This window comes from Harmonia axyridis, chromosome 4 (assembly GCF_914767665.1).
Source record: "Harmonia axyridis chromosome 4, icHarAxyr1.1, whole genome shotgun sequence".
NCBI classification, from domain to species: domain Eukaryota; kingdom Metazoa; phylum Arthropoda; class Insecta; order Coleoptera; family Coccinellidae; genus Harmonia; species Harmonia axyridis.
The window spans coordinates 20809121-20832200 of NC_059504.1; the positions used below are offsets into that span (position 1 = coordinate 20809121).

General features: G+C 34.0%; 2 protein-coding genes across 2 annotated transcripts; one reads left to right on the forward strand and one right to left on the reverse strand.

The window, feature by feature from the left end:
- Positions 1-163: 163 nt before the first annotated feature.
- LOC123678832 (luciferin 4-monooxygenase-like) lies at positions 164-15367 on the forward strand. Its single transcript, XM_045616072.1, has 7 exons — positions 164-503; positions 2245-2351; positions 4253-4498; positions 4557-4848; positions 5507-5697; positions 10742-11041; positions 14466-15367. The coding sequence occupies exons 1-7, from the start codon at positions 392-394 to the stop codon at positions 14985-14987; spliced, it is 1770 nt and encodes a 589-aa protein (XP_045472028.1). The 5' UTR covers positions 164-391; the 3' UTR covers positions 14988-15367.
- Positions 15368-16152: 785 nt separating this feature from the next.
- On the reverse strand, positions 16153-22988 carry LOC123678829 (vam6/Vps39-like protein). Its single transcript, XM_045616066.1, has 10 exons — positions 22813-22988; positions 22581-22754; positions 22392-22492; positions 21849-22335; positions 21584-21732; positions 20939-21526; positions 19600-20091; positions 16677-17053; positions 16508-16623; positions 16153-16374 (listed from the first exon to the last, which is right to left on the reverse strand). Exons 1-9 carry the CDS (start codon positions 22886-22888, stop codon positions 16515-16517), a joined length of 2553 nt encoding a protein of 850 aa, XP_045472022.1. The 5' UTR covers positions 22889-22988; the 3' UTR covers positions 16153-16374; positions 16508-16514.
- Positions 22989-23080: the final 92 nt, after the last annotated feature.

Sequence of the window (23080 nt, forward strand, 5' to 3'; positions counted from 1 at the left end):
AATGGACCACAATGTCAATGTGTTATTGAAAGGATTATCAACCAGAATGACAAAGCAAAATGTTCTACTAAAAGTAGTAAAAATTACGACAAACAGTCCGAAGTACGAAACTGTTAAGACAAAATACGAATGACGCGAAAACTAGCAATAACGCAGGAAATGTTGATATTACACGCGATAGCTCCAACAATAGTCTGAGTTCACAATTTCTATAATCGAATCAATGGGATTTATTTAAAATGCCAAATTAATGACTCGATATCGTTTGCAACTGCTCAATAATCGTACTCTAAAATCGACCGACAATGCCAGGGCCACATTATGGGAATTCAGTAAACGAATTGTCTTTGGTGGATGCAATTGACATCGGTTGCGTAATAGAGTTGTAAAAATGATGGGAGAGTACGGAAAGGAGTATTCTCATTCTCAAGTACCAAAGGAAACAAATACTCGAGAGGTCAGTGAGTGTAGTGGTGCCCTAGTTGTAGGAAGCATGGAAGAAAGTAAGTGATGAAGAATTTGCTCTTCCGCGTTCTTTGAAGTTTCGATAAACAGGTTTTTTTTAATAGCGTTTAACGAATTGTATTGATTTTGTTTTCAATTGAATAATAAAACGCTAATGAATGAAACTCAACAAATAAGAAAAGCACTCACGTATATCTTATCTTTGGCAATGCAATCCCAGTTACTTTCAATAAATCATGAACAACGATTCAGATTTATTTAATTTTTCGAATATCAACGTGAAGATGTTTATAATTTAAAAAAAGCAATTAATAGCATTCTATCAATTAAGCTTTTAATCATTCCAACTTTTATGATCGGAACTGTATTGCATTTCCAAGAAATCTTTTCAAAACTAGCAATAAGAAAAAATTTTAGATATAAAAAAAAAATTTTAAATATATTAGGTATGTCCGTTCTTCCTTCTTAAATGAAGAATGCTATCACTTCAAAATGAATTATAAACTTGTTTTTGTTTATGAAGATTGTACACAGTATAAAGTCATTATGTTCTTTTTGAGATCGATTAAATTAACATTTTATGTTCATTGTAGAGAACTGAGGATGATTTTTGAACTGGTTTTTTTTAATAAATCTGACCTTCCTGTTCGAAAACTCAAAAATTTGAAAGTTTTCTACGACAAAATAGATTTGTATATAATTTATGGATCTACCGGGTGAATTTTTCGAGTTGAATCAGCCAACAATCTTGAAAAAAAAATTTAGGGAAAAATGTTTGAAATGAAAGATTGATGTTTTTGAGGGAGAAGTCTTTTTATAATAAAATAATACTGACGTTTTCTATTAAACTGTTTGTTTTTAGTACATGTACAGGGTGTCTCGAATTTGATGGTCACTAAGCAAAACATCTTCGAGGACCCCTGATCTCTTTTTTCGAAATATTAAGATTCCAGAAATCAGAACGTAAATATTTTGCTTCATTCTCGAGTTACAGGATGTTTTTGGAAAATGACTGCTTATCTCAATGAAAGCAGAAAGCTTATTGATTTTAGATTATCAAAGTGACAATAATTTACGTAACGGGGGTACATACAAGACTTTCAAGAAATGGATGCAAGGAAAAGGCAGCTAAATCAATGAAAAAGAATTGCTTGCTTATTAAGGTCGACGAATTAAATTGATGAATTTCGAATTGTTGGTGGATTATTTCATCATTTCAATGAATAGCAACCAGTAAAAATAGTCTACTGATCTAGCAACAAATGCGGTAACTAACAAAAGTCGTTCTATCGAGCAAAAAATATTTTTTGCACTTTTTTCCTGGTAGCAAATATAAACAGAATATCAAATAAATCAAGAAGAGTGAATCAGATTTTTATTAATAATTTGTAAATATTGAATATGCAGTACTTAGTTATCTATTTTATTATGCACCCAGCTGCAAAATTTAAATTTAGTAAAAATTAAAATTTCAGAAACATTTTTGTTAAACTAGTTTTGAAAAGAAAATGTCATTTGTGTGGTTTCTTCTTGAAATCTTATAGGTATTAAAAGTATTGTAGTAAAACGCGCTCATAAACATCTTTGCACATTCGCTCAATTTAAATGTGGACCTTGAAATTTGTCTCGCGCGTGTGAATTAAGTAGTTTCCAATCTTGTTCTTTTAATATTCTTATAATTAATACCATGAAATCAAAGAAATCTTGAGTATATTATCGTGATGAAGAATAATATCTATTCCCAATCACAAATTATTTAATCCAAACAAAAAATTTCAGAACCCGCAATATTACATGGTGAAGAACCAGTCTATGAGCCAGCTAGAGGTGGATTAGGTTTCGAATTATTCCGTTCGATGAAATTACACAAAGATAAAATTGCTCAGGTGAGTAGAAGGCCATAAAAAATAATACATTACCGGCTCAAGAAACTATGACCTAAATGATCGGGGGTAATACCACAAGAGCTCAGATTTTCTTTGATTGTCAAATTAAAGAGAGAGAGTTAAAATTACATATTTAAAAAAAAAAGTATTTTCTGGAATTATGTTTAAACGCTTCGATTGATTTTAATAGAATTCGGACATATGCGCAACATTCTACGAAAAATCTTATTATTTATTTTGAGGGTTGTTTTCTCAAAAAAATCAATGAAAGAATTAAAACCCCCTTCTACTATTTTTTCTGACATCTGTGGCTGAGGCTCATCGAATGCTCTCAAAGAACGTGCCGATAGTGGTTTCATCGTTTCATCGCTTTAAGATCATTGGGACTGACGCAACAAGCCATTTCAAAACGCCTGAAAGTCATGGGAATGATTCAGAAATAAGAAAATTGGGTGCCGTAAGAGTTGAAGCCGAGTGATAATGAACGGCGTTTGTTTGCCTGTGAACAGATGCTTGCAAGGCAAACACGGAAGGGATTTCTGCATCGCATTGTGACTGGAGATGAGAAATGGGTTCATTACAATAATCCCAAACACTGAAAATCATGGGAGATCCCGGCCATGCTTCCACGTCGACGACCAAACCGACTATTCACGGTTCCATGATCATGCTTAGTATTTGCTGGGACCAGCTCGATGTAGTGTATTATGAGTTGTTAAAACCGACTGAAACAATCACAAGCGATCGTTATCGAACGCAATTAATGCGTTTGAGCCGAGTATCGAAAGACAATCGACCGCAATACAATGATAGACATGATAAAGTGATTTTATAACATGACAATGCTCGACCTCATATTGCGAAAGTGGTCAAGACATATTTGGGAACGTTGAAATGGGAAGTCCTACCCCACCCGCCGTATTCCTTAGACTATCACTTGTTTCGATCAATGGCACACGGCGTGGCTGACCAGCACTTTCGGTCTTATGATGAAGTAAAAAATTGGATCGATTCGTGGATTGCTTCAAATGATCTATCTGAAGCCCCTCCCCCTTATAGCTTCAAAAGATGACCAGTTTTTTTTCAACGCGAGATTCGTACGCTACCCGAAAGATGTTAGAAAGTAGTGGCCAGCGATGGACAATAATTTGAATTATAAATTTATATCCAGTTTGTCACAAAAAATCCTCGAATTTTGGAAAAAAACGGCTATGTACGCCCATGTAATTGATTTCAAATGGAGGCATGATTTTTCTGTATTTTTTGGAGTTGATTTTCCATCACCCTAATTATTTCTGCCTAGCGAATATTTTCAAATTTGAACAATACAGAATAATAATCATGTTTGTTTATTACTCTATAGTCTGATCTGATGTATTTATCCACTCGCATGTCTGTTCCACATATTAAGCCTTTTAAAGTAAATTTTCCTAGTTTCCATCGACCGCCTCGTTTCGACGTCCTTATCTAACCAATCACAATTCTAGCAATCGCGTAGCTGGGCGGAGCTGCGTGATTTCTAGAATTGCGATTGGTTAGATAAAGTCAAAGTCGTCGAAACGCGGCGGTCGAGGAAACTAGGAAAATTTACTTTAAACGGCTTAATAGGTGGAACAGACATGCGAGTGGATAAATAAATCAGATCAGACTATAAAGTAATAAACAACAACCCTATATTTAGGAAACTAAGATATTTGCATTGGAATTGTAGCCTTAATCGTACTCGAAGTAAAAAATTTTAATACAAAATATCCATTATCCAAAGGCCGTTAATATAAACCTACTATGAAATTATATTTTAAATCATTCATAATACAACAATAATATAATCCATAACACTTGAATGGATGATTTTTCTGAAAGGGTTTTTACGATGTCTATAACGATGACATTATTTCCAGTACATCATAGAGACTGGTGAATCCTGCACAAACGGTCATCTATTGGATAAAAGCATAAAATTGGCCATTTATCTAAAGTCCAAAAATTTCAAGAAGGACGATGTGGTCTGCCTTTTCAGCCACAATCAAATGTACTCGACTGTTCCATTCTTCGCAGCCAAATTTATCGATGTCTGCTATTCATCTGTTGAACCAACCATGGCCGAAGAAGATATCATATATCTTTTCGAATACATACAGCCGAAGGTGAGTCGATGATCGATCATAGAACTCATGGTTTATGTCTACTTTTCTTTTCGTATAGATGATCTTCGTTGCAGAAAACGTAGAGGACAAAATTGAAGAATGTATGAAGAAAGCGAATATTAAAGCAGATTTGATAATTTTAGGAAAAAGCCAGAAGAACCTCACTTTTGATCAAATCATCGCCGAAACTCCGGATCAAGAATTTTCTCCAGCAATAGTCGAGGATCTCAAAGAAACCGCTGTTATTTTTTTCAGTAGCGGAACTACGGGAAAACCGAAGGGTATTTGTTGTAATCATTATTCTCTACTAGGAAAAGTTATGACTGTTGCAGAACACGTGACAGATTCAGGTGATTATTATCCTTATCCTCAAGGTGAAAATAACAACTGTTGCTTTATTCATCTTCATTTCTTCTATTCTTCTTCTTTATTTATTCAATTATCAACAAATAGCAGTAATTTTTTGTTTTTGAATTGAAATTTTGTGTATTAGAATAAGCCTTTTGATTACTTCAAAAAAACTTGAAATAATTTATATGGACTATGAATTTTAATCAGATTGGAAAGCAAATTAATAATTTAGTGATTATCTAGCCCCACGTTGGGTGCCAATTGATATGATTTTCTTTTCTGAAATCTATCTTTTCGAGTTGATTATTTATTATTTCATTCAAATTTTGAAAATTGGGCTGGATTCTAGTCACAATAGAAAAATAAAAATAAAATCTTCAAATTCAAAACTTTTGAATTATTAAATTTTGAAATATTCTCAAATCAAATTTTTTTTCAATGCGTCATACTATAATATACATTATATAAATTTCAACTTTGATGAAATATAATTCTAATTTTGAAATTATGATTGAATTTAGAAAAATTACCAATGAATCTTTTTTATTTGAATTTGAAAGTAATCAATAAGTCATATCCCTATTTCAATATTAATTCCGAAAAAATCATAACATTACCTACCTATTAAATTTTTGAATTCAAGTTTCAATTTGCCAGGATCCTACAATGTCAGCAACTTCACATTGGTGATAGGCGAAGAATCTTACTACAACTGTCTTTCTTATACTCCAATGTATTGGATTTCGGGAATAGGCATAATTCTGATGTCAACAATACATGGATCTCTAAGAACAATGGGGGCTAAATTCACCAGTGAGGGTTTCTGGGAAGCTATGGAAAAGTTCAAGGTACTTGTTTGATCTTTATCTAGGTATATGTATTTTACTTTTACTATTAGGATGTGAAGAATAATGGTTTGACTATCAGCATTTGAACTGTATCTGATATAGGTAGATATATACACAACTTTCTACGGAATATTAGAAATTAGAATAAAAAAAATTTTGGGAGGATCTAACAACGATCACCGAAGAAGCAAAGGGAAAGGTGATTATATTGGGTGATCTAAATGGTAGAATAGGTAGAAGAGACAGGATGTATGAGGAGGTTATGGGACCATTTGGAGAAACGATAAGGAATAATAATGGTGAGCGACTACTGAGTTTTTGTTTACTCAATAATATGATAATAACAAATACACTATTCGAACACAAGGACATTCATAGATACACAAGGGAGGTTAGCAGTCCTGGAGAAAAATCAATAATAGATTATGTTCTAGTACAGAGAGAACAAAGGTCAAGTATTCTTGATACCAGAGTGAGAAGAGGGCCAGAAATCGGAAGTGATCACTACGTGGTTATAACCAAGATTAAAGTGGATACGAACAGTAAGAAGAATGAAAACAAGGAGAAGAAAATAGAGCACGAATGCCTTAGAGCCTATAGACTATCAAACAGGGAAGTAGCAGAACTGTACAGGGTAGAAACGGAAAGAAGATTTGAAAGGGACCAGAAAAATGAACCTACACTGGAAAGCTTATGGAACAAATTTAAGAGTGTAGTTATAGAATCGACAAAAGCAGTTTGTGGAAGTTATAGAAAATCAAACAAGAAAAAGCAAACAACATGGTGGACCAAAGAAGTAAAAGATCAATTAAGAATAAAAAAGGAGAAATGGAAAGAGTACCTGAATAATAGAAGTACAGATAATTATGAAAAATATAAAAAATAGAGAAAGAGTGTCAAAACCCTTATAATATCGCTGAAGAAGGAAAAGTGGAAAGAGTTTGGGGAAAAAATGGAGAACAGCTTTCAGACAAATCAAAAACTCTTTTACAGAACTCTTAAATCAAAAAGAACCGAAGGAAGAAACGAATGTGGGAAAATAAGAGGTAAAAATGGAAGTTTGTTGACAGCTGATGGGGAAATTATGGAGAGATGGAGAGAATATTTTCAAGAACTATTGGATGATGGACAGAACGAAGGGGAAGATCCAAACGAAAAACCGGAAAATGTAGAAGTTAAGGAAGATGAAAGAATAACATTGGAAGAGCTAAAGCAGGCGATAAAAACATTGAAGAATGGAAAAGCGCCTGGATGTGACGGAATAACATCGGAAATGATTAAGAACTTGGGACAGAATGGATTGGAAATATTGTTGAGGATCTTTGAAACGGTATGGAAGGAAGAGACGATCCCAGAAGATTGGCAAACAGCATTGATAGTTCCGATATACAAAAAAGGTGACAAACAGGATTGTAGTAATTATAGAGGTATAACTTTATTGAGTACGGCTATGAAAATTTACGAAAAAATATTGGACAAAAAGATAAGAGAGAAAATAGAGACAACACTAGAAGAAACACAGAGCGGAAGAAGCATTCAAGATCATATATTTACCATGAAGATACTATGTGAGAAAGCAAGAGAGGAGAACAGAAAACTATATGTAGGCTTCATAGACCTGGTGAAAGCCTTCGATAAGGTAAAAAGAAAGAAGTTGTGGGAAATAATTGAAAAAAGAGGAATAACGGGAAAATTGATGAAAATAATAGAAAATATATACAGGTTGAATAAAAATCGAGTGATAAGCCTGAATAGAACATCACAGGTATTCTGTACGAAGGCAGGATTAAGACAAGGTGGAAGTTTGAGTCCGCTGTTGTTCCTAATATTTATGGATGAAATACTAAAGGAATGTACGAAAAGAACCAAGAAATTTCAAGTTGGATACAAAAATATGAAGATGGTGGAAATATCAGAGTGTGCTTTTGTGGATGACATCATAGTGATATAGGACAAAAGAAGGATCTACAGAGAAACATGGAGATCTGGGATGCAGTCATTAGGGAGTTCGGGATGGAAATAAATAAGAACAAAACGAAAGTTATGGTGATAGGAGACCCTGAAGAAATGAAAATAAGGTTGGATGGGACAAGCATAGAACAGGTAAAGACCTTTAGATACTTGGGAGTGGAATTGAGTGAGGACGGGAAACAAGACATAGAAATCAATCGCAGAATAGAAAGTACAATAAAACTATACCACATCATGAATAGCAGTTTTATAAGTAAGAAGGAAATTTCCCAAGGCACCAAGATAAAAGTATATAAGGCAGTTTATAGACCGACATTGACCTTTTCCTGCGAGTCATGGGCATTGAATAGGAGACAGAAAAGTAGAATCAAAGCAGTAGAAATGAAATACCTCAGAAGAGTGAAGGGAGTGACAAGATTGAATAAAATAAGGAACGAGTCAATATGTCAAGATCTGGAGATAGAGCCATTACAGGATTTTGTAGAGAGGAGACAACTCAGCTGGTGGGGACATTTAAATAGAATGAACAACGAGAGGCCTGCGAAGCAAATATGGGAGGCCAAAATCCAAAAGAGGAAGACCAGAGCAAACATGGAACAACACTATCACCGAAATAATTAATGAGAGAGGACGAACATGGAGAGAAGCAAGAGAGGCTGTGGATAAAAGAGCATGGACCAAATTCGTACATGGGGGAGAAATCCAACAATGAAGAATTGAATTTTTTTTATTTATTTGTTAAATTATTGAAATATTCTTTTATAATGTAATATTACACCCTACACCATTTTCATGGTAATTGGGTTTTTTGATAATATATATATATATATATATATATATATATATATATATATATATATATATATATATATATATATATATATATATATATATATATATATATATATATATATATATATATATATATATATATATATATATATATATATATATATATATATATATATATATATATATATATATATATATATATAGAATAAAAAACTTGCGAATATGAAGGGTTTTCTTCCATGGGTCGCTTTTTCACTTGGATAAATTGGTTTTGTCCTGATCTTTTATCGACTCTCTCTCTATCTATTATCAGCAAATTCATGAAGGCGATGTATGAGACATGAAAGGAAATATTTCGAGTCTCCTAAGCACGGAAGACTTCACTCAATAAGTCCCGAGCCCAACCAGTAATTCTATTCGTCACCTTTAAGAGGTGTACTCCAACGCTTCCATGACTTTTCAATACTTTTTCTGAAAAAGATTCAAATTTGCTTTCGACATAGCCTTCAACTTCGGCCATCACATCATTAGAGACAAATTTCATTCCCTGGAGCATTCTGTTGAGGTCTTCAAAAAGCCTGTAATTTCTGGTGGTCAGATCGCGAAAATGAACTGTGTAGTCCAGCAACTGGAAGCGCAATTCGTTCAGTTCAACCTTGGTTTTCAACAATTTGTGACAAGGAGCATTGTCTTGGTGAAAGAAAATGTTTTTCTTTTGTATTTCAGGCATTTTTTTGCAAACTTCTGCTCCCAATCTATTCAATAACATTAACTATTGATGGTTTCATCTTTGCCAAGATAATTGATGAACATTTGGCGAGGCGTTCTCAGCCAATTTTGACGGTTAGCCTTCTTTCAAGAGATTGCAACGTTTCATACCGGGAATACTGATGGAATCATGTTATCTTTTTGTAAAAGTACTGGAATTTTATTCCCTACGCCTCTACTATAATTTCACCAATTTTTTTCTGTTGTCTAATTGGGACTCTTTTCTCTCTTATGCATGTCCCTTTTTTATTCTATTTTGGTTATTTGATAGAGGTATTTCCTCTTATCTGTCTTTCGTATTGGGATTTGTATTATCTTTCTCAGTTCCCTATCCCCATGCTCCTACAGCGTCTCCATTGTCTTCTTTCTTTGTTCGTTTACTATTTCCTCAATAGTTTCAATTTTCAATTTTTCTCTGATTTGTTGGTTGCTTATATACCATGGGGCGCCAACCTTTGTTCTGATAACCGTATTTAGTGTACTTCATAACTGATTTTTCTTATTGTTTATCGTATTATACCAGGTTACTCCTGCCTATTGATGATGGACTATATGTTGGATAGTTACTTAGACTGCTTCTATCATCTATGAGATTAAGTTAGTTGTTACCGACGTTCGCCTGTCGTCTTCAGGGTGGTGGTCCTGAGAAGAACCGTTTGGCAAACTTGTTTACACATTCATCATATGGAAAATTCCTACGATTCTGAATTCGAAAAAACTGATAAATGCTAAATGTTTTCAGCGGAACATATGTTTTTAATCCCATTTAATTTTCGAAGCTTTGCATGCCTTACGCCCTTTGTATCTTGTGGTGAGATGGGTAATCTTTCATCGATCGTATGTGATCGATTGTGGATGTGAGAATCAGATTGTTACTTAAGCAATGTTCATCGGCGTCGAAGAAGAAGGAATTTATTGTAGGTAAAAATGTCCGAAAAAAAAGAAACCCAGTGGAAACGACTTTAGAAGGAAACGATTAGCAAAATCGCTGGAGAAATAAAAAATGGCGGATTATCATCGAGGCAGGTGATGTTTTCTTTATTGGGGTGTGTTTATTGATACTTTTTCAACAGGGGCGCCAAAAAATAAATTCTTTGCTGCGTTCAGCATTGTCGGTGGTTGTTCGACCATCTTTATTGTTCATGGCGCAGAGGCTGAATAACACTTAACAAGCTGTGGCGGCTTCTCATAAAGCTCCACATAGCAACAATAAACACCGCAATCGGTAGCGTAGTGGTTAAGACTGTAGACTCACTCACCGAGATGCGACACAGATTGCTTGCACAGTATTTTTTTCATAGTCAACAGTATTTTCAATAGACGAAACTCATTTTTGTCCAGGTTTCCAACAACAACAAATGTTGCGTCACTTAATCCTCATTATCTTAACTCTATATTTTGAAATTTTGACAAAACATACTTGTCAACATTTCAAAATATAGAGTTAAGATAATGAAGATTAAGTGACAAGTTTTCGAAAACTCTTGACTATAATTTAATGAATTTTTTTCAGCCGAGCACTGCGTTCCTACCACCTGGTCAGATTGTCAACGTTTATCTGAAGTGGAAGGAAGGTAAATGCAAAAGTACCGATTATCTAAGGCTATTCGTAACGGGAGGAGGTCCTGTCAAGGCTTACCATCTCGATTATGCGAGGGAGATGTTCCCAAATACGGCTGTTTTTCAAATGCTCGGAATGACTGAGGCCTCTGGTCTGTTGGCTACTTTCAGCGTACGGGATCCAGAAAGTTTGGCACTGCAGAAAAAATATCCTGAATCTTGTGGTAAAATATTCCGAGGACAATCATTCAAGGTGAGAAAAATTATTACACGATTCAGCTTGAAAAAGTGAACCTTGGAAATCAACCAGTTAATGTTTTATACAGGGTGTATATGAATAGTTGTAGTAGTAGTAGTTAGGCAGTGATTCCGAGTCCAAAAATAGGATGGGTCTTATATTTTTTTTTTGAGCCCCCTCTGCTCTGAACCCCCTAAAAATGGCACGCGAAAAAAAGGTTTTTAATTTTTTTCTTAACAACTAAAAATTCACAAAAATACAATTGAGCTGACATTTTATGCGGGCGAGAAGGCATTCGAAAAATTTTTTGGTGGTATTCCTCTATGATTCCAAAGAGTAGAAAGAACCACACCTCAAATTCGTTTCGCAATAACTTTGTCTATATTAATATTTTACAATGAGAAAATTAATTTTGGATTGACTGAACTATTTTTACCAAATAAGGTCTCTAGCAATTTCTTGCTAAAATTCACGGTTACCGAGGAAATAAAATTCATCAAGAGATAATACGCCTGAGTTGTAGAGGCTGGAATTATTTTCGACCTTAAATTTATTCAATAGACGGATGTCGAAGCGATATTTTCATTGAGAACTTATAGAAATATAAAATAAATGTAACAAAAAAAAAACAATTTTGAACTTTTCACACATTAAAAACTACTTTTCGGGCGCCATCCTTAGGGGCTGTAACTATGCAGGGGAAGACTCAAAAAAAAAAAAATTATATGAAAGACCCACCCTAATATCTGACATGGAATCGCCCAAAAATTTTTTCGCAACTATTCATATACACCCTGTATACGGTTAGATGATACAGAGGGTTTTCCTAAGTTGGAGGTACAAATGAAAATGAGTTGTTCCTTATATAATTTCAAGACAAAAAGTCCTATAAACATCACATTGTTTTCTAGATACAGAGGGTGTGGATTGTACTTAGTCCTATTTTTGTGTTGATTATATCAGTTTATCGAATTTTTATTAATGTTCGCTACATATTGGGTAAAAAGTACCAAAACTTAAATACATATATTCTATTCATTTATCACAGCTTTCTAACTGGATCTTAGTGATAATTAGGATTATCCTGAGGATTACTAGAGACTTGTTTGAAATTTTGTTCTCGAAATCGGTAGCAGATATAACAATACTACAAGAAACCAAAAAGTCTAGTGCTGGACCAAAGTTTCTTTTTAAATTTCTCTGAACGACCTATGGTCCACCGAAAAATTCTAGAGGCAACAAGCGGAGACTGTTCCAGAAGAAATCTCACCCTGTAAATTTTAATTCAAAATTAGCATATCATAATATTGAAACCTTGAATTTGGAATATCTATGCCAAATTTAATCTTGTGGCGGGAAATGGCTATGACTCTGTATCTCGAAAACAAAGCGTTTTCTGGCACATTTGTATAGGACTTTTTTTTTCTTAAAATGATCTGAGGAATCTGTCTTTTTGTTTGTACCTCCAATTCTGGAACATCCTGTAGAATGAATCTTCAAGGTTATATGTATTCATATCCAATGAAAATAACAAAAGTTCAGCAGAAAATCTCTCCACTATCATTTCCTTGTGATCAGAAATGTAGGTAAACAGAGATTGTAGATCTCTAGGAGTATTGGTGTGCTTTCCCTCTTGACTGCCGACGTTCATTCAGGATACATGGTAACAAAGCCAACAAAAATATAATTCAAATATTTAACTCCATCAATTGAATTTAATCAAACAAATCGCAGAGAAAAATGATTACAACTCTTACGTTATTGATAAGATTAAGATTATAAACAAAGAAAACAAGTATTACGTCTAGCATACCATATGGTGAAATATAATATTGATAATATTTTTTTTTTCATTAATGAATGTTAATTCAGAAAAACTTGCTTTATACTTGAAAAGTAAATTTAATTGCATAAAATCTTCTGAATAAAATAAAAACAAAGTGACTTCCACAAATGAATTTTATTGTCTAATTTCCCCAACGATATGCCTTCGTCAGGCTACATTTTTTTAATGATCAGTGACATTGTGAATTTGCCCTATGGTTTTGTATTGAACAAACAGGAAAATCATTCAAGAATATGATACACGAACATCAAAGAAGTTCTACATCTGAGAGTTCGCTTTCAATAATATGCTAATCATTTTAAATATTGGAATCATACCTTTAATAAAAAATTCGAAATTGTCCTTGAAAACTAAAAGCACACGATTAACACCCTACAAGTCCCTTGATATAAAAAGGTCATACCTAATTCCCAAATTTTTTTTTCATTGAACAAACACACGTAAAGTCATACCCATTATTTTATTTCTTCAGATAGTCCGAAAATACTTCCTCTTCCAAAGTTTTTTTAAACATACATTTTTCGCGATAACGTTTGAACACTTCGATTGATTGCAAAAGAAATTTAGACATAGGCACAACTTTTCGCGCTAAATCTTATGCTGATTATATTTTTTTCAACAAAAAATCTTTTAGGGGAAGTTTTCTCAAAAAAAAATCATTGCTTCCGCCGTGTTTTTCGGAAATTCGAGGCTTTATTGTAAAAAACTGGTTATACATTTCTGATTCAAAGTATTTTCCATCGTTGGCTACTACTTTCTCCCATCTTTCGGGTAGCGTACGAATCCCGCGTAGAAAAAACTAATCATATTTTGAATTATTAATATTTTGAAGCGACCCACGAATCGATACAATTTTTCACTTCTTCATAAGACCGGAAGTGCTGGTCAGCCAGGACTTGTGAAATCGAAGCAAATGATAGTCCGAGTGAGCTACGTCTGGAGAATACGGCGAGTGGAGTAGGACTTCCCATTTCAACGTTTCCAAGTATGTCTTGACCACTTTTCAACATGGAGTCGATCATTCTCCTGCTGTAAAATCACTTTATCATGTCTCTCATTGTATCGCGGCCGTTTGTCTTTCAATGCTCGGCTCAAACGCAATAATTTCGTTTATTAACGATATTCCACCGCCATGCTGTTCTTCGACGTCAAAATTACAGTTCTTGAAACGTTGAAACCACTCTCAGCACGTTATTTCACTAATAGCGGCCTCACCATAGGTATTTGAGAGCATTCTATGAGCCTCAACCGCAAATTTCTTCATATTAAATCAGAAAATTAAAACTTTCCCCAAATGACGAGAATGTGGCTCGTCAGCTGACATGTTTTATCAAGAATAACTTTATGATGCAGACACAAATCGACTAATATTTTCATGGCGTTATGTTAAAAATACCTAAGCTTATTCTATGACATCTAGGATCTATTTATTTCGACTACCACTTACCGCTACAGCCATCTATTGCTATTGCAAAACGGAGGAAGCAGAGTTGAACACCAAATATAAACCCCGTATATATAAAGAATAATGTTATTTTGGTTTGTAAGACCTTCGATAACCTCTGTGAAAATTTCATTCCATATAATTTTCAGATCGTCGACGTCGAAACGGGGAAAACCTGCGGCCATGATCAAGAAGGCGAGTTGAGAATTAAATCCGTTTACATGATGAACGGCTATTACAAAATGGACACGACTTCTTGCTTCGACGAGGAAGGGTGGTTCAAGACTGGAGATTTGGCATACATCAACAAAGACGATTGTTTGGTAGTCGTCGATAGGCTCAAAGACCTTCTGCTCTACACCCTGTACAACATCAGACCTTCGGTTATAGAAGAAATTCTGGCACAGCATCCTTCAGTCCACGAGGCTTTTGTAATTGGAATACCACACCCTACAGACAATGAACACCCAATGGGTGTAGTGAAACTGAAAAATCAACGTCACACTGATGTTACACCAGAAGAACTTGTAGATTATGTCAACCAAAGAGTACCCTCCGACAGATACAAAATAAGAGCTGGAGTTAAAATAGTGGATAATATCATTAGGACGCCAACGGGGAAAATAAAAAAGATTTTAATGAAAAAGATGATTCTAGAGGGAAAAATTTGATTTCAATCAAATTTTCTGGGAATTCATGAAAATCGAATCCAGTAATCCAATAGATTATATTATTATACATTTGAGTAATGTATATTCTAATCAGTGGCATGTCTAGATCTTGAGAACTAAAGAAGTTGCTCCACCTTTTTTCGATTTTCTAAATTTTATGTGAAATATTACCTGCATATAATAATATAATGAAAGAATTATACAGATTATAGCAACGAATGGGATTCTTGTCTTATTGAAAGTTTTCTCTTTCATAGTGGTTTATCAATGAAATTTGATATTACTGTCCCTCAATTTATTTATGTAAATTGTTCAGATGAATCATTCTGATTTCGTAAGCTACTTTTGCTAGGAAATAAAATACAAAATAAAAATATTTTTTTGTCACAGCCTGTAATCTTATCACATTTATTATGATTTAGTATGATTCTTCCTTTCTTGAATTCTTTCGAAAGAAGATAATTTGCCTTTTTCTTTCAAAATCTTAATATTTGAATCCTCGAATACCAACTCGAGCATAGACAATGGGCCCTATTCTGTAAAACGAATAGAAATGAACGAATCGAATCGTAATATTAGAAATCGGGATCTTTCACTTCTATCGCGTCCAAATTGGGTATTCTATATCCAATTCTCCTTCTACCGCCAAATCTAATTCGTAATTGATATCCATAGTAATTTCACTTGAGTTAAAGAATACAAATTCGAAACGATTCTGGTGCATTTCTATTCGATCCATACCATCTCTATACGATTTGAAGTTACAGATAGGGCTGAAAATTCGATTATACACCGAGTCTCGAGACGTAGCTCGCGAACTACGTCGAGTGAAGAGGTTCGTATAATGGAATATTGTCTATGCTCTCGTGTTATTATAACGGAAAATGCGTTCGCACGAGTTAAAGTTACCCGTATTATATACGGACCGTTTGACACTTGTCATTGGTCAACAAAATTTTTCTTTGGCAGAATTTTGGAGGTTATAAATGGTTAATCTCTCTCAATTTGTAAACAACTAAAAGTTCTTGATGGCCCTGAAGGGTATATTTGTTTCATAATTGAAATGATACAGTATTTGAGTGTTAGATGTCATGGAAAAAATCCATAAACACTAATCTGATAATTAAAATGACAACTGCCAAGACGAGTGGGCGTGGTTACCGAACCTAACCGGAATAAAAGTACGGTTGCTCTGGTGACAGATCACTCACTGAAATTTCAGGAAATAGTCACCGCTTTTTGAGGAATTTGATATAAACGGACATTCAACTTATTGTTGGCTCTTTCTAAGCCACAAAGTAAAAGATTCTCATTTATGGATTTGACTAGTGTATTTTATTTTTGTATATATGTAGTTTATTTTTAACAGGTATATAAATATATGAATTTTTTTTTTATAATAATAATAAAGTTTATTTGACTTTAAAAACAAAAAAATGAACACTTCAAATAAATTTTACAAATAAACTTAAATAAAGAGACAGAGGCTCACTTCTAAGAAGCTCACCTGTTAGTCTCATTAAAGTATCACATTGAATTCTTAGTACCAGAGTTTGAATTAATGTTTAAGGGTTGTAATTTTTTGTCATTACAAGAATAATGAACAACATCTCCATTAGGGTACCTCACAAGAGCACTGAAAAAAAGGAGAATGTCAAAATGAAAATAATTCAGAAATTTCGTACATACCTCTGATTCCCGAACCGTTTTTTACAAACTGGACAAACATTCAGTTCGGTAATCAGGACCTTTTGTGCTTGCAGCCTAAATCTCAACTCCTGGCATTGCAAATGCTCGGCATACAAGAGCCCTTTAAGCAATTGTGCTCTTCTTCTTTCCGATATAGACTTTTGTAGGGCCTTTAGTAAAAACGACTGGATTCTACCAATAGGTACATTCTCCGGAAGGGAATTCAGAATTTCAAGAGGGTCCAGTCGAGTGGCATGTTCTTCCATAATTTTCAAAGCTAGCTCTACATCGGGGGTGGCAGTTTTCGGAGATAAGATGCTGTTAGGTGGAAGACAGGAATCTGGGTCCAATATTTGTTTGATGAGATAAACATAAACCTGAGCATAAGAAATTGTTTCAGAATTAATCATTAGACGAATTGAATGCAAAGTTCAAGCTAAACACCAGCAGTAAAAACAAAAAAATTACAACTACACTAGTTACGGTTATGTCATCGACATTTTCGAAACCTTTTAACATACATTATTTTCCGAAACCTTTAATTTTTGGATTCGTCAATACTATTATCTCTTCAATTGCATTTTATATACAGTTATAAGGGCGCAATTGGCGCATGAATGAAGTAACGCTCAGAATCTCCGAGGTTTACTTCAGTGCTTTCCTCATTTTGTGATTTATCTTTTCATTTAATATTGTAACCATGTAAAACGAATTTTTATTATGCTCTGCAGCATTGCCTCCTACACAGATCACGAGCCACCACTGCACCACGGTATTATAGTATATTCAAAGTCACTTGAACAAGTCTATAAAAACGCTTGGCCAGAGATTATTGCAAAACAGTCATAAACCAAACACTTTTCAAACCCTTGAATTGAAAATAATATTTTTGCGTATGTATGGGACTCAGATGTCGATTCTTTCATAACATTTTTGACGTGAGTACCTTCTGTTGTCACATCAAAAATGATAGGTAGTAGAGGTACTATGTCATTCTAGGCTGTTATAATTTGATTATTCTTTATTCCCGACCTGTAATATACTATCAAGGCAATACTATTGGACCTGTAATATACCTACTATCTAGGAACATAACTGATCGTTGCATAAAATTATAAGAGCACGAAAATGTTTGAGATGAATTCGGAAATGTTCTGTCTGAAGATAAGAAAAACTGACATCCAATTTTCTACGTCAAATTAGCAGATACGTTGCCGAATAGAATTTTATTTGTTCGTTATTGTAAGGCGGAATGTATGTCTCGCAGTGGAAGCAGAAGGCTGAATGATAATAATGTACAGGGTGATTCACCGCGATGGCCTATATTAGTTTATGGTAAACTAATAATAATTTTGTGCTGAAAATTTGTACAATTTTCTTTTATACCGGAAACAGAGAGTAGGTACTACTTTCTTATTTCAAACGACACACCCAGTATATTATTGCATTATCAGATAGCTTGGTTGATGATAATTTCAGCAATATGGGAATACTTGAGTATAAGCTCAACGGTTCATGAGTTAATGAGATTCTTATAGATATCTTATGAAAAAGTTTTTTGGAAAAAACCTATATTTTTTATTTATTCAGTCAATTTTACGTAGGTATAAAAAGAGAGGGGTCTCAAGCAAGTCCTATAATTTAAGAGTTATCGAGGAAAAACTTGAACTAAGGAAAACTGCAATTTTTCATTGAATGGAGTAGTCTATTATTTCCAGTAAACATAGAAAGAAACTAAAAAGTCGAAATTTCATGAATTGTAATAAATTATTCGTTAGGATGGTTGAGAATCCATAAACCAATAAAATTTTCAATTACGAATAATGAAAGACCAGTAATAACATTGCTAAAATCAGAAAATGTAATGAAAAATTTGTTGGTTAATCTCATTTCATTCAATTTTTTCTTCTCAATGGAATGAAGATATTTAGGATGCGAAATCATTTTCTTCCAAACCCGTCATATCAATTCTGACTTTGAAAGTAAATGGAGAAATAGATTTGATTGCGGAATATTTATCTTTTTTTTACATAAGCAATAGAATTTTGCCAAACATCATAGTCGAAATCATTAAAAGCATCAGTCACACAACGAACCAAAACTACGTAAAAATGCATTTCAATAAAACCCCTATGAACAACACTGGTCTATGCGAATTATTAGACAGTAATTAAGAAGTGATAGATGCAGCAAATGAGTGTAACCAAAAACGCCCTCAAAGTGGAACGGGGAATACGAGGGGAAATATTCAGCCAATAAAATCTATCAAATCGGGACATTATTGTTTCCAAGACGATTTGCTAAATACCGGGGTTTATTTGAGAGTATTGTTAGCAATATTTTTATGAGTTTCAAAGGAATTTCTGAAAACTTGGACAATCCTTGTATAATTGAAATATTCTGGCTTCCTCCAAGTGACTTTAGATATACTATACCACAGATTGGTAAAAGAAGTTTCACTCTCCGTATTTACAGAAGAAATCGCTGAAGATATTTTCGTGGCCTTGAATCGAGCCTACTTGTATAAATGAATGAATTCTTGCGATTCTTGCGACCAATCGTAGTGATAGTTTCATATGAATTGGAGTTCGGATAGGTAATGGGTAAAGTTACTTGGGTTTTATTATGAATAATTTAGTGTTTTATTCTGTTTCTGCTTGATTTAATTAATTAGTTAAATTATTTTCTGATGAATCTAATCAGTGAATACACCAATATTTAGACATCAACAGTAAAAATGCGGAGTGTTACAATTCGGAGTTGTTCGGAGAAGCTCAGTTGTACTACGTCTAGTTGTCCTAGTAGTTCATTATTAAACTCAAGGCTAGAAAAACGTCTACTAACGGCAAAGTGATTTCTCTTGTTGGTGTGTGGTATTACATTTAACATTATTTCACTTATATTTCTCACTTATGGTACTCACCCCTTTGCTCTTTGGGTTATTGGAATCATACACCTTCTCGCAATATTTCAAAGCTTTGTCTATATCTCCTAAGACCCTCACGTAAATCGCCAGAGATTCGTCATGCCTTCCTAACCTCCCTAAAATCACAGCCCTCTCTTCAAGGAAACCTTCATTCGGAAATTGGGCCAAAACAGACTCGGCAACATAATGCTGGCTCTTCTCCAGAAATTCCAACAGCAAACGTCTCGAAACGTCAGTTTGTTCGCTCATAGACCTCGATCTGTACTGATGCACTAGTGCATTGTGAAACAGGGGGTTGGTGTCTTTCCAAACGTGAACAACGTGTTCAAGGTAGGGAATGACCACGGTAGGATGAGATCTAAGTAGAAAATCTAAAACTCTAGGCTTGGGCGGTTGCTCATCATCAGGATTGTATTCGATAAAAATTCGAAGTCCTTCTTCAGGGGCTTCGGTCAGCACCCAATTCGCAAATTCGAGAATGAGACCAACCTATGGAAATTTATGTGTTAAAAATACTGATATACATAAAAGAACCCAGAATGTGTCACTAAAATACAAAATACAGATCATTCAACCCAAAAAAGAATTTCAAGTCCTCTGCTTTAACTGCCTTAAATATTCCACCTTATTCAAACTGCTTTTGAAAGCTCAGTATCAATCATACAAATGTGTTTTCAATAAACAGTTTAACCAAAAGCTCCTAATAACATTTTCAGCACAGGAAATTCAATTTATTTATTATCATCCAATGCCTTAACTAACAAAACAAAAATTCAAAACAAATTATTTGTTGAAAATTGTTATCAACTGGCAATAGCAAATCATACTCAAGATAGGTTTTTTTTTTTTTTTTTTTTTTTTCTTATTTTCTCAGTGCCACTCTCATATTTTGGGTTAGGTGTAAGAACAGGTGGGGGTTGTACAGAAATGTGCAATTACCCACACTGAACCTCGCCCTATTTATTTGTATGATATATTTTCTGTAACTAATGTCTAAATAATAAAGACCTTTATTATTATTATTATTATTATTATAAACTGGCAAAATGAAGCGTTTTAAACAAACTAAATGAAGGATGACACTTGATGACACAAATTTAATAATATAATTTTTTTTGTAAATATTATAAATATGAATAGTACAAATTTTGAATAATAAGCAAGTAGTAAAAAGTGACAAAAAGTTTTTTGAATAACCAATTCTGAGCGCTTCCTTGATAGAATGCATAATATCGAGATTAGATAATTTTAGGGTAGCTTGTGATTGTTGAAGTTAGCTTTTGAGATTAATCAAATTATCATTTGAAATAAATTCGACAATGATCTTATAACTTACTTGATCTGGACCAAGATGCTGTAAATACTTAATGGTCCTTTCAATTGCTTTCTCTGATTTCAACAGCTCTAAAGCCTTACGATGCTGGCCCTTAGTCTGGTACAATATGACCAATTCGTTGTGTCTTCCCATCTTTCTCAGCACCTTTTCCGCTTCTGAGAGATGACAATAATTCAATCTCAACAAAGGAGCCACAAGAGCATCATTGGTTTGTAAATAGCACTTCAAAAGGGTGGTGTCTATAATTTGGAGCAAATGAAGAGCTGTCTTACTCTTGGCATCGTTGTTATTTGCCACCTCCAGCTTTAGAGGATGTCTTATATCAGTCAAATAGTCGATCAAAGCTAAAAGCCCTGTTTCTAAATCCTTTCCGACTAGTGGTGGACCAGCTAGAGGGTTATTTTCTCCAGTTTGATGAGGCAATAGCTCGGGAAAAAGTCTTATTACGTCATAAGGATCAGTTTTCAGTTTTTGAAATTCTTTCATACTTTCGTGAAATTGTTTGTTAGAAAAGAGATCATAAGCTAAAAGAGTCTGTATATGATGAACTTTTTCCTTTTTATCATCTTCGCACTCGTCTGAAATAGCCTATAAATAACAGGTTAAATAAAGTATTCGAAGAAGTTGTAGGCGACAATTACTCACAGTTAGTTTGAGAGCTAACTGGAATTGCTTGGCATCGAGTAAGAGCTTCCTCTGTTTAGCTATATTGATACCGGAAATGACCCATACTTGACTAAAGTTAGCTGCATAAACTCGACCTTGACTGCATGAAACCAAAAATCTCACTTTGGCTAGTGGAAAAAATAAATATATTTTACCAGAAAACTATGGAATTTTTAAAAACAAAACCTCATTCACACTATTGATTTATGTACTCAAAAAAGTTCTAAAATATGAAACAACTTACTAAGTTCGCTCAAATTTTGTGTGAGTCCAGCAGCATCTGGCGTTTTTACTTCAACTTTATCGGGGAGAGCAGCTAATAAATAAGGTTCATCCCAAGTTAAGGCCAGAGGAACATCTGACCACCTTAGAGCAGTTGTAATCTCAGTTTCACCTTTAACATTCACAAAAACTGTTTGTGAGTCTCGACAAAGGGCATATGCTCTTTCAGATACTTTCCCCATACAGGGATCGCTAGAACGACTTCCACTTGTTGGAAATAATTCAGAATGTTTATTATCCGCTAATTCTATGAGAGCATATTCCCCTTTGTACCCAATACAGAGTGATTCTTGTGACCAAATAACACTTCTAGGAACCTCACTCAAGTTTATGTCCTCACCCAACTGCATGAATTCATTGTTCTTCAAATAATATAACTGTAGTTTTCTCTTCACAACTACTGCCATTCGCACTAGTACAGCACCTCCTCCAGTCAGAGATTTTTCTCTCTAAAAGAAAAAAGTTGAGGACCATCCATGTTCAAAACTTAACAATTGAAACTAACCCTGATATTCAATGTAAAATATGTGGCACCCCGTGTACGTTGTATTTGTGTGAGCAGGTTAAAATTTATAGAATTTATATCGTGTACTTGTACAACATTATCTGAAACGAATCAGATTATAGTCAGTGTTAGATCGCTATCTATCTAATATATCTCTTAAGATATATTAGCATTATATGTAATAATCACCTGTAAGACATATCAAGAGCTGATAATCAGGTATGACCTCTAATTGGGAGATTGCCTTTTTACTGAAAGATTTATTCAACCGCATGAGTTGTACATTATATTTTTCTTCAGTACCTGGCTCTACATTATACATAAATAAGAAACCTTGTCGAGTTCCAATGAGTAGATTGTCATCTAGATAAATGAGATATTTACAGATCATGTGAGCATTAAAACAATAACTATAACATACCATAGGCAGCTACTGATTCAACCTGGCTAGATAACGAAATTAGAGGAAAGATCTCATATGCTTCATGGTTAATCATTTTCTACAGCTCCTAAAGATCCACAAAAAATCAATGATTATATTTTATTATACCAAAGTATTATCACAGATTAGTCTGTGATATTATCTCTTAAGATAAAATTATTAGAGGTTGACAACGTCAAAAGTCAAAACAAAAATATTTGTATCATATGTTATTGACAGTGAACTGACAGTTCACTGGTTATTGATT

What these genes read in the sequence shown, in the direction of transcription:
- LOC123678832 (XM_045616072.1), top strand. Translation starts at nt 392, where the DNA reads ATGATGGGAGAGTACGGAAAGGAGTATTCTCATTCTCAAGTACCAAAG. An exon ending in AGAACACGTGACAGATTCAG is followed by an intron (nt 4,849 to 5,506) that starts GTGATTATTATC and finishes TCAATTTGCCAG; the next exon opens with GATCCTACAATGTCAGCAAC. An exon ending in AAGCTATGGAAAAGTTCAAG is followed by an intron (nt 5,698 to 10,741) that starts GTACTTGTTTGA and finishes AATTTTTTTCAG; the next exon opens with CCGAGCACTGCGTTCCTACC.
- LOC123678829 (XM_045616066.1), bottom strand. Translation starts at nt 22,888, where the DNA reads ATGATTAACCATGAAGCATATGAGATCTTTCCTCTAATTTCGTTATCT. An exon ending in ATAACCCAAAGAGCAAAGGG is followed by an intron (nt 17,054 to 19,599) that starts GTGAGTACCATA and finishes TCTTATGCTCAG; the next exon opens with GTTTATGTTTATCTCATCAA. An exon ending in AAACGGTTCGGGAATCAGAG is followed by an intron (nt 16,624 to 16,676) that starts GTATGTACGAAA and finishes CCTTTTTTTCAG; the next exon opens with TGCTCTTGTGAGGTACCCTA.